At 44.9% G+C, this 15,636-nt stretch overlaps 1 protein-coding gene across 8 annotated transcripts in view; it reads left to right on the top strand.

Annotated features, from left to right (window-relative positions):
- Window positions 1-15,636, top strand: part of LOC309369918 (uncharacterized protein) — a 456,081-nt gene that overhangs the window by 349,037 nt on the left and 91,408 nt on the right. For 6 of the 8 annotated variants that reach the window (XR_014168271.1, XR_014168272.1, XM_081911392.1 and 3 more), the window contains exon 6: window positions 1,429-1,738. The exons of 1 other annotated variant lie outside the window; for it this stretch is intronic. Coding sequence is in view for 4 of the 7 variants with exons in the window: in XM_081911392.1 (XP_081767518.1) it covers window positions 1,429-1,738 (310 nt within the window). In the remaining 3 variants the exon portion in view is untranslated. Of the gene's footprint in view, window positions 1-1,428; window positions 1,739-10,735; window positions 10,963-15,636 lie in introns of those variants that run through there. One more of the 8 variants, XR_014168273.1, reaches the window with a different exon arrangement.

The raw sequence follows: 15,636 nt of genomic DNA, 5'->3' as shown, positions 1-15,636 counted from the left end.
GCAGCGGGGGGGGGGGGGGGACCCAAGCAGTGCTGAGGGGAAGTGTCACGGATGAACTCATCCCGTGTAAACGTTCTTGTGAATCGAATCCATTCTGGAGAGGTTAGGGGCGCTTAAAAGGACGAGTAATCTTGACGGAGCAGAGATGCGTGTTAAACTTATGTGGGAGGGACCCTTCAGACGTGACGTTGGTGCAGAAAGAAAGGAAGCGCGTTGATTCGCAGCAGCGTCGGGGCTGAAGGCTGAGCAGGACCGGAGGGGGAACGAGCCGGGTGGGGGGAAGCTTGAATACTCTGAGAGTAGGTGCCCTGCGTTGCAGAGATTAGATGTGAAGATACCCTTTTCGAGTGGCGAATGTTTTAGCTTGATATACAGCCCAATTAAACCGAGGTCCTTGAAAGTGTCGCCATTAGGTTCTATTGACTGTCATTTGCTTGTGGGATTGTCTAAAGGAAACTTTTTGTGGAGCTGGATCGGACTGATCTGGGAGAGGAGAGAGAGGCAAGCGTCTCTTCCTTGGTCACGCCGCTTGGACTGGAGGATCTGTTGAAACCCTGTGTGGGGGGGGGGAACTAGGGCATAGACACGCACGCACAAATGTGTACAAATGTGTGGTCCACTTCAGTATTGCATATCCAATAATACCCTTCTCATGCCCTCCTCTGTAATTCTAATTTTCCTTTTTCCTTTTAAGCAATGGATACCACCCCCCAACTACTACCACCACCCCATTGAAATAAACAGATGTTAGGGCCGATTAAGACCCGAGCGGGAGACACAAGCCCCCATCTTTAAAAAGAAACAGATCTATAGCAATAATAATAATAATAATAATAATAATAATAATAATAATAATAATAATAATAGGAGAGAGGCTAGGTCTTGCGAAGTCCTTTTCCATTTGTGTGCCTCCATTGGGCGGGAGCGGGGGGGGGCAACCAAACCTAAATCTTTATCAAGCCCCTATTCTGTGGCTTCAATAAACAGAATCCCCATTACTTCACGGCGCCTTTTGTTGCCCCTATACAAATGAGAACAAAATGGTTATTCAGGAAAACGCTTTTCGATTTGTATTGTGTGTGGCATGCACAAAGCGCACTGTTATTGTATTAAAAAGAACCATCTGTAGCAGAAACAATAGCATCAAATTATCTTTGAATACCCACTGCAAAAATATAAAGCTTTTATTCTTTATTCTTATTCTCCTCTGCGGACGGAGGGGGGGGTTGAGGGAGAGAGAGGAGGAGAAAGAGACGGAGAATTGACTTTTTTGTTGTTGTGGGTGCATTCTTATAACACACACACACACACACACACACAAAATCAGCCATTTGGATTTTTTAAGCCATACCATAAACGATTTTCCTCTCTCCCTGTCTCCCTCTCTCTCTCTCCCTCTCTCTTTCTCCCTCTCCCCCCTTGTTCCAGGGGCTGCAGTTTAAATCTAGGACTAGGATTCGAAGGATGTGTAGGCAACCCGGGTTGCCGGGGGAAGAAAAACGGAACTGGATTCACTCTGGCTGGAGAAGAAGAGGAAGGCTGGAGCGCGGGGGCTGGCGGGGGTGGGGGGCGCGCGAGAGGAGCCTCCGAGCATCCGCAAGTGCCGCCGTCCGGGGGAAAGTGCTCCAAGCCCCCGAGGAGGCCGAGCTGGGACGGAGGAGCCCCCGCGGACTTTGTCTTCCTTCTGCCAATCAAACGCCCTCCGAGCCGAGAGCCCAAAGTGGAGTGGCAGAAACCTGTAAGTAACTTGCACCAACTTTGACATGCACTGCCAGTCTCTGCTTTGACTTGCCTTCTCCGAGACTTGAGGGGCGGGCGGGGGGGGGGTGTTGGAATCAGATCTGGGAAATATACACACCTCCTGTGTTCCAGCCGTCAGGAAAAGAGCGTTGCACTTTGCAAATACTTAACATTTCTCACTCTCTCCCTTCCGCTTCTCCCCCCCCCCCTCTTTTGGACTGAAAAGTACAGTTTCTGGAAAAATAAAATAATTGTCCTCCCCTTTCCATCCCTCCTTCCTTCCTCCCCCCCCCCCACCCTTCTTGTTTGGGTTTGAGAGCGAAAGAGCCGTGTATTGCTTAATTGTGTGGGGTTTTTTCTTTAAAAAGGTTTGCCCCTATTAGAGCGGGAAGTCCGAAGCAGCCTTGGGGTGTGTGTGTGTGTGTGTGTGTGTGTGTGTGTGTTTTCCCGTAAACGCAAATCGGGAAGAAAAAAAGAGATTTAGTTGAGCCAAACTGATTTTAAAAAAAATGTGAAAAAATGATGAAGACACCAAACTATCGGGGACGATCTGCCCGTGCCCTATCTGAATCTATGACACCGTGCACGTTGAGTTTCCGGGAAACGGGTTAATGAAGGAAGATGTGCAGACAGGAGCCGGGGTGGGAGGAGAGGAGGGAAGGAAGGAAGGAAGAGGGAAATCGGGGAAGATGCATTACCTGAAATCTGCAAGGTGTTGTACGGTACCAGCTGCCGAGGCTCGCGCTTGCTCTCTCGCGCCCCCTAATGGTAAAATGAAGATCAGCCTTTAGTTTAAGCTCACGGAGGGGTGGGGGGGGTGTCAGCTGTTTCTCTGCCTCTCTTCCCCACCCCCAACTTTCGTTATCGATTTGCAGCCCCCTTGAAAAAGAAAGGGGGGTTTCCCCTTACTGGCACTGCAATGCCTTCACAAAAAGCCTTACCGAACGCCTGACAATGCAAAAAAAAAAAAAGGCTAATTATAATTCAGGACCCCCCCCCCCGTTTTAATTTTAAAAAGGAGGTAGCTCCCTTTACGAAGTTGTGAGTGTTTTGGATTTTCCCTCTATTTCTTTTTCATTATTTTTTTTAAAAAGCATTTGATAGATAAAGGTTAATCTTGGGTTGAATGACGGAGCTGTGATTGACAAGAGGAAAGGTGTTGAGGGCAGGTCGAGCTGTCTTATTTACAGCCCACTGCTTGCTATAGAGCCTTTGTTAGGACTGGGAAGCTAATTTAGCGCTGATCAAAAGCACCACGGAGTTAAAGGGCCTGGTAATGACTGCTAATTTCATTTCAGCCTCATACATCCCCGACCGCTGTAATTAAAGACGTGCTATTTAAATACAGGTGAAGAGGCTTTAAAAAAAGAAAAGAAAAAAAAGAGGGGGGGTTGCAGTTGCAATTTTATTTAGCCTTTCCATCCTAAATGGGTCCAGCTACAATGTGTGACTTAGTATTTAATTCTTAGCTTGTTTGCTCTCCCCTCTAATGATTTGGCTTTTCTCTCGGGCACTCTCTAGTCATTTAAAAAAATAAAATAAGATAAGATAGTGTCGAATGGAAAATAAGTGCAAGCCTTAATAGAAAGATCGCCCACAAATGCAGAAGGAGAAGAGAGTTTAATGTGCAGATATTTATTTTTGTTTGATACGTTCAATCTGATGCAGCGACAGTCAGCGAGAGAGGACTGCACTGGTAATGTGGGGTGCGGGGTGGAAAGAAAAAGGGGAGGCAAAGATCAGGCTGCTTCTTTTTTTTAAGTGCCTCTAAGGAAGATCATTTATTAATTAAATTATTTCCCCCACTTCATGTTAGATTTGTTGGCTCTGCAAACGATGTAATTTCTCAGCTGATGTAACAGTTTCTTTCTAGAGAGACATCAAAGGATAAAAGCTCTACATTTTTGTAGTTGGTTAAAATTGATACCAAAAGGGGGGGGGAGAGAAAGAAAGAGCGGGAGAGAGACGGAAGTTAGCCTTTAATCTCTTTTTATCCATGAGGACTAAAGATCTGTACTCGACCCTGCTAAGCTTGCAAGCTTGTACCCGCTTCTTCCGGGGTTGTGATGGGCTTAGATGAGAGGCGGGGGCTGAGCTGGATGTCTGAGCGCCCCCTGTTGGCCACAGCGCCAGTCCTACGTAGAGCAATAACCTTGTTCTTGGGTGTTGGGTTCTGTGTCTTGCACATACAGTTTAGCAAACTTAACAAGATAAAATAGGCTAGCAATTAAAATCAAAGAATAGAAAAGGGACGTACCTACCACACACTGCGCTTGCAAAAGTTTCCTTTTCAACATCAGTGAGCATTTCGAGGATCCAACCCAGACCCTACTTAAAGGGGGTGAAATGCTTCTTTCTTGAGTTTTTAAAGTCCTCCTTCAATTCATAAGAGGCCTTTTTTATAAAAAAAAGTAACATATATATATAATTTTAAAATAATTCCAACTCCCCCCGTTTTTTTATAAAAAGTATCTACTTTTTTAAAAGAGAGAGAGAGAAGTATGGCATCATGGCATATGTTTAATTTGGAAATAATTAAAAGCCCATATGCTGGACTTCTAAAACAACAGAATCAACATAACTGCAGATAGTTTTAAAAGCTGCAGTTGTAATGAAACTTCTTTGCTGATATTTGGAGACCTGGAGGTGGGGGATCCCTGCCAACAGGTTTCTTTTGAAATAAGATTTTAAATATTAGAGTAATAAAACAGCAACACTTAACAAGTTGCCCGTCAAAAGAATAATATTTTTGTATATCTTTCTGAAGAGAATGTTTCAGCATCTCTCCCCCCCCACCGATAATTTTCTTGTCAACATTATCTGGAAACACGTTAGTAAAATTTAATAATAATAATAATGAAGCAAAATAAAATTGTTCAGATTCACCTCTTTCCCTCATGTAAAATTATCTAGAACAGTTAGACGTCTGGTGTTTGTGTTTGTACCTTCTAGTCAATAGACAGAGGTCACAATCCTGAGAACTCCTACTCATTTGTTTTAAATTGTGCAGCCTTTTGAAAACGTGCTCAAAGTTGCTGACAGCAACAGATGGGTAAAAATTAAAACTACAGTCAGTAAAAAGTCAAAAACAAGCAAATAGCCTGCAGTCACATCCATAAACATCTAAAGGGAGGATGTGGTACAAACCCAGGGTCACAACTTTTACTGAGTAAAGGCCATTGACATCATTGGCACTTGCTTCTGAATAAATGCTTCTTAATCCTAATGGGTCTGACACCCCACCCTCAAATATTGGTAATATAAACACTGCTACTTGAAAACAGGTCCTCTTTATTTCAGTTGAAGCTACGTCCCAACAATAAGGCTGGCTGTATGAACCTATCCATATCTACTCAAAAGTAAGAGCCATTGAGTTCCATGGGACTTGCTCCCAGAGAAGAATGTGCAGGAATGAATCCCTAAAATTTCATTATTCATCGCCATGTTCTGTCTCAAGCCGCCTCCCAAATCAAATTCTCTTGCTGCTGGTTTTTAATGAAACCACCTCTGTATGACCTCATGATCCGGGAAAGTTGTCGTCTCTCAGCTTCCCAAAGTTTCCAATGTGAGAAGTACTGTGTGGGGTGGGTGGGGAGTTAGGTGGGGCTTTGTGTGGAGGTGGTATTTCTTTTGATATGAGCCGAACATAGTTTAGAGGGGGCAAGTGAGAAAGAAGGGCCTTAAACGGTGGCAAACCAGACTCATTCACTTCAATGGCAGTATCGCCCTGGAACGTGGCTTGCGTCCTCGACTGCGGTCATAGGTACACTGTCAACCCCATTGAACTGGGTGTGATTGAATAAACCTCCAGAAGGTCGTCCTAGGCAAGCCCTAGGCCCAACTTCTAGGGTCCTTGCCCGTTTCCTGTGTGAAAAGTAATCGGGCAAGGATAAGATTCCACAGAGCTCTTCAGAGGTGCCGCGGTCAAAACAAACAAACAAAGCCACGAGGAGCTGAAGCAAAGCAGCTTCTTCATCGCAACCCGGAGTCTTTTGTCTCCCTTGTGAAAACGCTCTGCTTTGAGAAGCGAAAAGGTTTCCCTTGTAGAGGTCCTCTAGGAAACGGCCAGGGACAATTCGCCACCGAGGTATGGACGCTTTCCTCCTTGGAAAGGAATCTGAGAGGGCAAGCAGCACGGCTTAAGAATCCTTCAGCGAAACAGAAGTCCATACCCCAAACGCCCTTGCAGCTGCAGGAGCCTGGCAGGAAGAGCGGCGTCCCAAAGAGATCCCTTCCTAGCAACGGATTTGAGGGTCTGTGCGCACTCTGTATTCGAGTGTACATACAGTATTATATGGAAGAGGAAATCAGTCTTATTCATACAGAGTGCCATGTAGAAACCACCGGATCCCGGGATACTTCTGTCCGGAACCTTTCTTAACATTTGCTTGAACCGCCATGTAAAATGTACCGTTTTAAAAGCTTTAGGATGGAGAGTTCATCCACACCCTCTGGAAGGCCCTGCTGCAAAGAGTCCCATTGCACACCAGTTAAGCAGGAACATTTCGACTGAAAGTGGTTTAGCCTACCACCCTGACCCAAGCAATTAACGTGGAAGCGACAAATGTACCTTGTGTTAGGTATGACTCCCAGGGAATTCGCATTCAGATAGGCAGGCTTTTATTTTTATCTGTAGTAAAAATGCATCTAGGCGTTCGTTGCCCGTTTCTCTATCCATCTGTCTGCATCCATCCTGAGTGTGAATTCTTCTTTCATTAAGATTATATGCGGAATACATAAGAATTAAAATATACTTCGCCTCCCCACTGCTAAACTTTCATGGCTGCTCTCAGACAATAACATCCGAATCAAAACAAGCTACAATCCATGCGACCACCTGATCTATCCAATAATGAAATGGCAACAATTACAGAATAACAAACCTTTTCCTGGTCGCCACTGGCCTAACCCCCGAAGGTGTGTCACCTGTTTGAGCAGGACCTCAGATGACGATGCTGAGGGCAGGTTCACATCTACACAAGCGTTTCTGTTAAAAACCAATCCCTCAGGTTCCAGCTTGCCATTTTTAGACCGCGGAGCAAGCACACCTGTAACACATCTCTGGAGTCACCCCACAGCAGTGACTCAAAATAACGTACGTGGGAGCTCAGTCTTCCCAAGGCCTCGTCCATCTGAGTTTTCCTTAACACATTCGCGGATGTGCCAGTGTGGTGTGGTGGTTAGGGTGCTGGACGAGACTAGGGTTCAAATTCCCATTCAGCTATGAAGCTGACTGGGTGACCTTGGGCCAGCCACCATCCCTTAGCGGCTTAGCCAAAGGGACATCACAGGATTGTTGCGAAGATAATATGGAGAGGGGCAGAGCCATAGACGTCACCCTGAGCTCCTTGGAATGAAGGTCGAATATGAAAGCAAAAGTGCAAAATAACACTAAAATAAAGGTTCCTAGATTAGACTCTCTGGGATTCCAGGGAGGATGGGTTTATCTTGGCCTTGTCACCTTGTTTTCTAGGCTGCAAAACTTATGAAGTGACCTCTCACTAAATATTCATAGAAGCACCCCAGTCCTTCTGCAGCCTAGGCGCATTTACATGAGGTCGGTTGTCTCTGGGCTCGATCCAGAGGGGATTATTGACACTGCTAATCATAACGGCCGGAGAAGCCTCTTCTTGTCTGCCAGATCAATCAGTGAGCTCCACATTACAGTATTTAGTGGACTGAGTGTAGATCGGCCCTTCATTAGGGTTGATATCGAGAGTGAATCGTGAAGCAAATGAATTAGGAGGTATTTCATTATCACACTTTCTCCTTTATGTTAATATTTTTACTTGGTAATATTCGCTGCTCGCCTTGAGCCCTTGTAGATCAGGTGTGCTGGTAGTCTCAGAACGCACCCCGACCCCTTCTTTCCAGTGTCCGCCATTCGCATTCTGAGGTTGCAAAAAATAAGAAGCTTTCAAGAACTTCTCCGCTGTCAGCCCTGTCTGGAATACGGAAAGAAGTGTCTCTCTGGATTCGGATCGACGTGCTCTGATCTCTAGGCCATTTCTTAAAATGGGAAGGAAGTTCATTCCTTAGACACAAACACAAAATTATTTAAAAGTCCTGCTCCGGAACTGCTAGGAGAGTTTCTCCCGCCCCGCCCCGCGGACCTCTGGCCCTGGAGAACTGACACAGCCCAGTTAAGATACCCCACCACTCTGAACCCTGTTCTGGAAAGCAGAGTCCCACAATTTTCAGTTACACAGCAGCCCAAAGCTGTTTCTTGAAGCCCCAATAAAGTAAAATGGGGGTTATTTTGCGCAACGGATGTGCTTGGGATTGCGGCAGCTTTCCCCCCAGAAAGCTGGAGGCAGTTTTGCAGAGTTGACATTGTCCCCGAGACACGCGTCCATCTCTGTTTCATGAGTTGCAGCTCTGCGCACAGTTGGGCAGCTTAAATCTTATTGAGGTCCATGGGACCGGCGCAGCATTTTTGCAGGAATGCAGCTCTTGACTCCAGTGACACCAGCAGCTTGTTCCCCGACCCAGATGGATTTAAACTGAGTTAAAACCCGGACTCGGCAGTACTGCTTGACTAGAAGTCCCATTATAATTATTGAAACATTCATGTGATTGTATCACAGTACTAATCCCGGAGTAGTAAATCTACAGCAGTAGTGACAGGCCGTCCGACCTTGAACACATTTACTATTAATGTAATGTACCTACAGTTTTCTAGAAATGGATTCAAGCATTTCCGCTGAAGAAGTACTTTGACCTCAACTGCATTTGCTTGGATATGGCTTATTGACACCAATAGGATTTACTTCCGAGTACTGTATATTCTGGTCCGAAGCACATTAGCTAGAACTGCATTCCACAGAATTTACTTCCATCTGACACTCCTCTGGGTTGCCACCATAAAGCGTTTGGTTGGCCAGGGTGTGAGGATGAAGACTCAGCTAGTACAATCTTACTTTTGACATGTTGTTGAAAGGAAAGGGGATTTCCTCCAAGTAATGAAACAGAGGACCTTCTTGCCACGTGAGTGTGCATAGGACTGCAACCCTGTTAAACACGAATTTAGCAAGTTTCAGTGGGAAAGAAAGTTTGCTTGTTAAAAATCGTCAGGCAAAAGTGATCCTGACGGGAGATCACGGAGGCTGCGCTCTGCGCGCCCTTTCCCAAAGGGAGACCTGTTAGGTTGTTGCCGCAAAATCAGCCGAGATTCTTGTGGCACCTTAAGCACGAAAACACGTATTATGAAGTGGAATGGCGTCGACGCTGTCACTTGCAAGCTATCCACGCTTTCCTTGAAAAAACGCTTTGCTCTGCGCTGTGAGACTTTGACTTCCGATTAAAGGTGCAGCGCAGCGCACCGAACGAGTCTTTATTTAGCGGTCCTGGAATGTCGCATTTATTTTCAAGATTCTGGGGTGCTTATTTTAAAGCAAGGGTGTGATCACATTTATTCGGAAGAAGGAGAGAATGGGGGATAGAGTAGTATTGGAGTGGGGTGTTGAAGGAGAAGGGTAATTACGAGGGTTTTTAAAGACGCCAGCTGCGTCTAAACACACCACTTGGAAGTCAGTCTCCGCTGGATCCTATGGAATTTATTTCCAGGAAGGCTATTTAGGATCTGGGTCCAAAGGCGCAGACAAGATAAGGAGGATTTAGGTGCCCCTGAATAGGCATTAACCACCCTACCCATATTCAGGGTGGTCAAAGAGGGGCAAAGGAGTTCGCTTTGTTCTCTGCCTATCAATACATTTTTAGGAGTGGAGGGAGATTGTAATCCTCTTTGCAGCATTTACTGCGAGATCGTCTGATGCAGATTAGTAATATTCTTTAGAGGGAACGTGTTAGGATTGGGCTCCTCAGGGTATCTCGAGGAATCCAATCCTAAACACGTTCCCTCTAAAATCCCACCGAACTGAATGGGACTTGCTTCCCATGGCTGCGATCCTAAAGCTACTTGATTTGAAAGTAAGCTCAACCGCAACACAGAGCAATTTACTTTAAAGAGAATGTGTGAAGAATTGGGGGGTAAAAATCTTGCTCAGTATCAGGATAGTTAAGGGGTGATCACGCCTACTTTTACCAGCAAGAGAAATGGAAATTCCGATCAGCATTTGCAGATAGGCAACTGAGGGTGGAATTTAATTTGGGTTACTTGAGGCAGGATACAAATATGCGATCTTATGCGCCTAGTTTGTGGGGTCTGGGATGGGGGTTGGTGGCTATTACAAATTCATTCATTATGAATGGAAGCCTTGGTTTCCTGGCCTCCTCCTCCTCCTCCTTCTTCAAACACTCGTTGCCGAGTAAGATTGTCTTCCATGATAACGGTCTTAACAGTGAGTCCGTAAGTGACTGTGGAGGTCAATTCTGGATCCACACATCCTTCCACAGTGGGGACATAGGTTTCCGGGCGGGAGTTGATCACTGTGAGGGTTTGCCAAGCACGTTTCTCCCTTTCGTCCTGAGTTCGAGCGTCTTCAAAACCCAGGATACCTTTGGTAAAGGCTGTTCTCCAGTTGGAGCGCTCGCAGGCCAACCTACAGGATGCACTCGTCAAGCTCCTTACTCTAGAGTAGCCCCTTTGGAATTAAGGGGACATTTCAGCCGGGTGACATTTCATCCAATCACTCTAACAGGTGGTTTGCTATCCTCTCCGCTGTTTTCAGTACTACCCGGATATACCCAACAACCTCTTTAAAAACAAACAAAAAACCAAAACAAAACCCCGTTCTTTTAGAGGGAGAGGTGGTCGCATCGTACCCATTGAGGTCGACGAATTCCTTAAGGAGATTTGGTTTTTGTTACCTTATTTTTATTATCTTATTTTGTTTTGGGGTCCTTCATCTGAAACCGCGTGTTTGTGTGTAAATGTAGGACAACCTGGAAGAGCGCGGGTGGCAGTTCGGTCAAGGCTCTCTCACTACCGAGAGAAAAGAAATACTCCTTTCTTATATAATTATGTCATTAATGGTAGTTAAGACTAAAGAATTATCTGCAAAAACCTTGACCTGCCTTCTTTCGGTTGTTGGAGGTAAAAGGAGGGGAGACAATCTGGGAGTCTGACAACTTATGGGGCAGAGTTGGGTTTAGTGAGGAATCACTGTCGCCCCCTCCCCCTAAGGAACATAATACTGCATCTGAGAGTGACAATCGGGTGGCTTGCTGGACAAAGAGCCAAAGCAGTTTAAACACCTTCAGGTAGCAATTTCAAAGTAATAAGCGATTTTTAACTACAGTATTATAAAAGTAATTTTAAAGACTTAAACCACTCTTTTACGTATTTTGAAATGTGTATTCACACACACACGATTTCTTATTAATTCACTGTGAGCACCGTAGACTGGGTTTCTAAAAATGAAATGAAATGAAACAACCTCCCTTTTCTCTTTCTCCAACTACCCAAAAAAGTTCCACATATAGGAGAAAACGTCGAGTTTACTTTAAATCAGTCCTGAGTGGAATTCTCCTTTATTGTAGAATGGAAATGTTTCTTAACATAAGGGAAGTCCACATGCTAGGTGCATATTCAGAATGCTACTAAACAAACAAACAAAAGTATTGGTGTTGCTCATATTATAAGCCTATGTCTAGCATAACATAGATAGGATCATGCTAGCATATGGTTGGGGTGGAATATAATATGAGACCTCCGGGTATAGGACGGTGTATAAATTCAATTAAAAAAAATAAGACAGAGCTGTCCTAAGAATGTAGATTATGTCTATATAATATAACTGTATATAATTATTAACTTACATGGTGGTTCATACAAGATGAATAATATTGTACAATAATTCCCAAGTGATGGACCAAATACATATATTATCCTATATTACATGATATATTAAATTACTATACTGCTCTTATTACAGTTAGTTGTGAACAGTCTCTAGGGATGCATTTTCTTGTTTATCTAGCTTTTAAGGTGTCTAGCGTTCAAAGACAGCATGACATTCCATTATTTGAGTGGTGTTCTGAATTTTTTGCAGTCAATGATGAGTTTTAATATATAACTGTCAATATAGTTTTAAAAGTGAAAACAAAACATTTCTTTCTTGAATGTACTATCTACTATGGAGGGCCCTTCTTTCCAACAGATTTATTGGACCTGGAACTATTTCTTATCCTTCCCTCCACCGAAATTCATCAGCACACTCATTTTTCTTGTGACTTTTTGAAATAACTAGAATTTATAGTAGTTGGTGACTGTTTTAAAACATGGTTTAAAACATGGTTTTTGAAAAATGTATTCAAGCAAGTCACAGAGTACAGGGAGAGTATTTGTGTACCCGTTACATTTTGTTATTTAAAAAGAAATCTTTGGGGGCAATAAAATAAAAACTTTTGAGGTCACAGGTTGACATTTTGCAGACAATTGAGTTATCAAGGCAGTAATTATTTCACAGGGAGATAAAAATTCTCTTAGCCCCTAACTGTCAAACAGGAGGCTCTTTTCAGAGTCCCCTCCCCCTTCAAATTACAACATTAAATAAAGAAAAGAACTCGGTCCTTCCTAGCCAACGGGTCTGTGAGTGGTTAAACAGAGCCCCCACCCCCCACCCCACCCCAATACTGGTGGTCGTCAAACTCTGCTAATTAACAGTGCTGAGAAATTCCATCCTAACAAGGACATTCTCTAAGTCTCCGCTGGTTCCCTGCCGCTCGCCTTCATTTCCATAAGAAGATTAAGAGTACAGGAGAACACACTCAAATGCAGATGTAGAAAAGAAGGGTTTTTAACGAGCATCATAATAGTAAGATGCTTGGCTAGCTCCCGCCTAATTGCTGCAAGTTAAACCTCTATTTGCAGCTCAGGACCAAATAAAATAAAATAAAACAGGGGGCCGTAATCTTTCCATCTCCTGAAGACAAGATAACTTGGGAAGTTAAGACGGAGCAAAGACAAACCAATAATCGTACTAATAAAAATATATATCCCCCCCCCGCAGCCGAACACACACACACACACGTCGGGATATGCCAGCCTTTGCTGACTTAAGTGGTAGTTTAGATCAGAAAGAAAGTAAATATAAATCCGAGGCATTAAAACATTCAACACCTCTTCTTAATAAGCTCATAACAGTAACTCTCTCCCCCCCCCCCTTAACACTCTGTCGCTGTGAAACATTGGGAGGGGGCTGTTTATTTCATTTCCATAAATTATACCAAAGGCAACGAATTTTAAATCCATTCAGATTAAAACGTCGCTCTCCAGGCCTCTCTTTAGAGAATGTCTGTATCCTACCATTGGCGAAGGGGGGAAATGAATGAGGTGCTGTTAGTCTGAAGCAGGAGATAAAACCGTGGGTGACTCTATCGCTATCTCAGTTTATCTTTACCTATGTGTGCACAAATATGGTTTAAGAGGGAAGCCAGGATCTCTCGACGCGTATACGTGTATACCTAGGTCTGAAAAAGGAAAAGTGAAGATTGGGCGCGGGTGACGGGGGGCGGGGGGGCGTGCAATGCGCTATCGCTTTTATCTTATTTTTCTATAGCGCATTATTATGTATATATGCCAGAGACAGTTCATTGCACTGATAAGGAAAACACGGCTAATTAAAATAAAGCGGTAAATACTCGTGATAACGCAATTGTTAGGCAGCTCCATACCTTATTTAGATGATAAATGCAATTAACAAAGAGCGAAACCAGCCACTTTAACCTCTTAACTGTGTTATTATAGAGTTCAGTGCCAATAAAAAGCATCTAGTTATGCGTTTGTGTGTGTGTGTGGATTAGGGGGGAATCACTCTCCTCTTCCCCAATCCGCTAGGAGACTGCCTCCATGTACAGTAAGATGTGTGTGTTGCCCCCCCCTTTCTAAAAAAAATACCTCATCAGCCATCAGTTATCATTGTATTAACAGAGACAAAATCACAGCCTCCCACACCCACCCCTTTTCTTCGAACTTAATTATCCATAAGATTTTTTTTAAGGACGTTATCAACTATTTAGGCTAAATTATAAACAACAACAAAGTTAAATATGGTGCCTGGACAACTAGGCGTGCTCCATATATGTGTGGGGCGGAGAGTAGATGGGAGAGGAGCTCGGCGTTAACTGTCTGTTTTCTTCCCCACACGGGGAAATGTAAGGGCCACGGTTGGATATTATTTACTACGATTGCAATGAATAAAATCAAGGAGGCTATGTGAAAGCTAGCGGTCTGAGGATTGCAGGCGCAGGCTTCTATTCCTAATGTGTAAGTCTCAGTAAGGAAATATACAAATAAATAAACTAATATTCATGAGCCTAACGAAGTAGAGTAGCGATGATACTCACATCGCCCAGCTACCTGCTCTATTATTTCAAGCCTTGTTGAGAAGTATTTGGTTTATTGGGAAAATAAGTGTGTAAGAGAGAGAGAGAGTGTGTGTGTGTTTTAAAGGGGGAAAGGCGAATTGACCGGTAGGGGGCGCACCAACCCCATGCGTAAAACCCCCAGCGCTAAAAGTCCAGGCGTCCTTCCAGACGCTTCTCCTTTCCTTTTGTGTTTCAAAATCACTTCTCAGCTTTTTTTTTTAACTGACCCGATTAAGAGTTTTAAAATGTTATCAAGACTTTCTCAGTTTTTGCAGTCTCTCTCCAAGTCCCAAAGAAGAAATAAAAATATAGTTCATATTAGGGAAGCCATTCTCCACCCAGCCCCCTCCCCACTCTCCTTCCTTCCGTGGCATCCCTTTGAAGTTTCCCAACAAACTTAAAAAAGAAAAATCGGGGCTAGCGGGAAAACCCGTTTTATTTCGTGTATGTGTGTCGGGGCCTTTTCTTTCTAAGTTAGATGTAGCTTGCTGTATTTTCTGAACGTGGTCTGAAAAGGGTCCTTCAGGAGCATGCAGAAAAAGCGTGAAAGCAATGTCGAGTGAGGAGGAGGTGGGGGAGAAAATAATCTATTTGCCGGAGTTTCCAACAAAACGGAACGTGTCCAGCAATAGAAATCTCTACATTTTTTCTTATTCAGTTTCAGGGGTTAAAGCGGCTCTGGGGGGGGAGGGGGGAGAGAGAGCCCCCGCAACAATGTTTAAGCACTTTATAAAGCTGAAACGGTGCGCGGGGGAGGGGTGCGCGCGTGCGTTTCTTTGTATTCAAGTGCGTTTTAGCCCCAAAGATCCTAATGAGAGCTTCGAAGTAAACTTAGCTGGCGCTTTGTTGAGCATCGGGACCGGGGGGGAAAGAAGAGCTACCTATTTGTAACAGCTGGGTCGCCACCTCGCCGTGGCGGGGGGGGGATCTCACCTCACCTCTCTCTCCCACCCCCACCCACTCCCACTCCCCCGCGGGCCCCGGTCGGAAAGCTTCCCTCCAGCACCTCCTGCGCGCGCGCCCGCGGCTCTCCCTCCTGCCCCGTCCCTTCCCCACTTCCTCTCGTCCCTGCGCACCTGCTTCCCGAGGCTGGCAAGGGAGGGGAAGGAGCAAGGCCACGCTTGGTAACCGTGGAGAGGAAGGGTGGGGAGCGATTGCGGCGCAAGGAGGGGGATACAGTTTTTAGGAGGGTTTCTGGGCTTTTCACCCAATCTGGCCTTTAGACTTTTGAGGGAGTAGAGGAGTGCGGGCTCAGGGGAGAGAAAGACAGGCAGACATGCAGCACTCCTTTATTCCGCGTAGAAATGTCTGCGGCAAAGCAGCCACCAGAGGAATATTGGAGAGGATCAGGTGTTAGGGGGGCGGGAGTGGGAGCCCAGCTTGGCGTTGCTTTCAGGCGTGGAATTGGGGGAAGGGGCAGAAAGAGGCCAACGAGCCTGGAGGGAACTTGGTCTAGAAAGGAAAACAGCCCTCCAAACCTAAATGCCTTGCCTGTGGAAGTAAATCCCGCCGGTGCCAATGACACGGATGCGCGCAAGGGAGCCTCGTGTAAATTAAGAGCCACCGAAGGCCAGGCAAATCGCAGTAGCCCTGGGTCGCAGCGATAGCCGAAGAACCCAGCCATAC

The sequence above is a fragment of the Podarcis melisellensis genome, assembly GCF_964234715.1.
Source record: "Podarcis melisellensis genome assembly, chromosome: 5".
Lineage (NCBI taxonomy): Eukaryota > Metazoa > Chordata > Lepidosauria > Squamata > Lacertidae > Podarcis > Podarcis melisellensis.
This window is presented reverse-complemented; position numbering and strand designations above follow the sequence as displayed.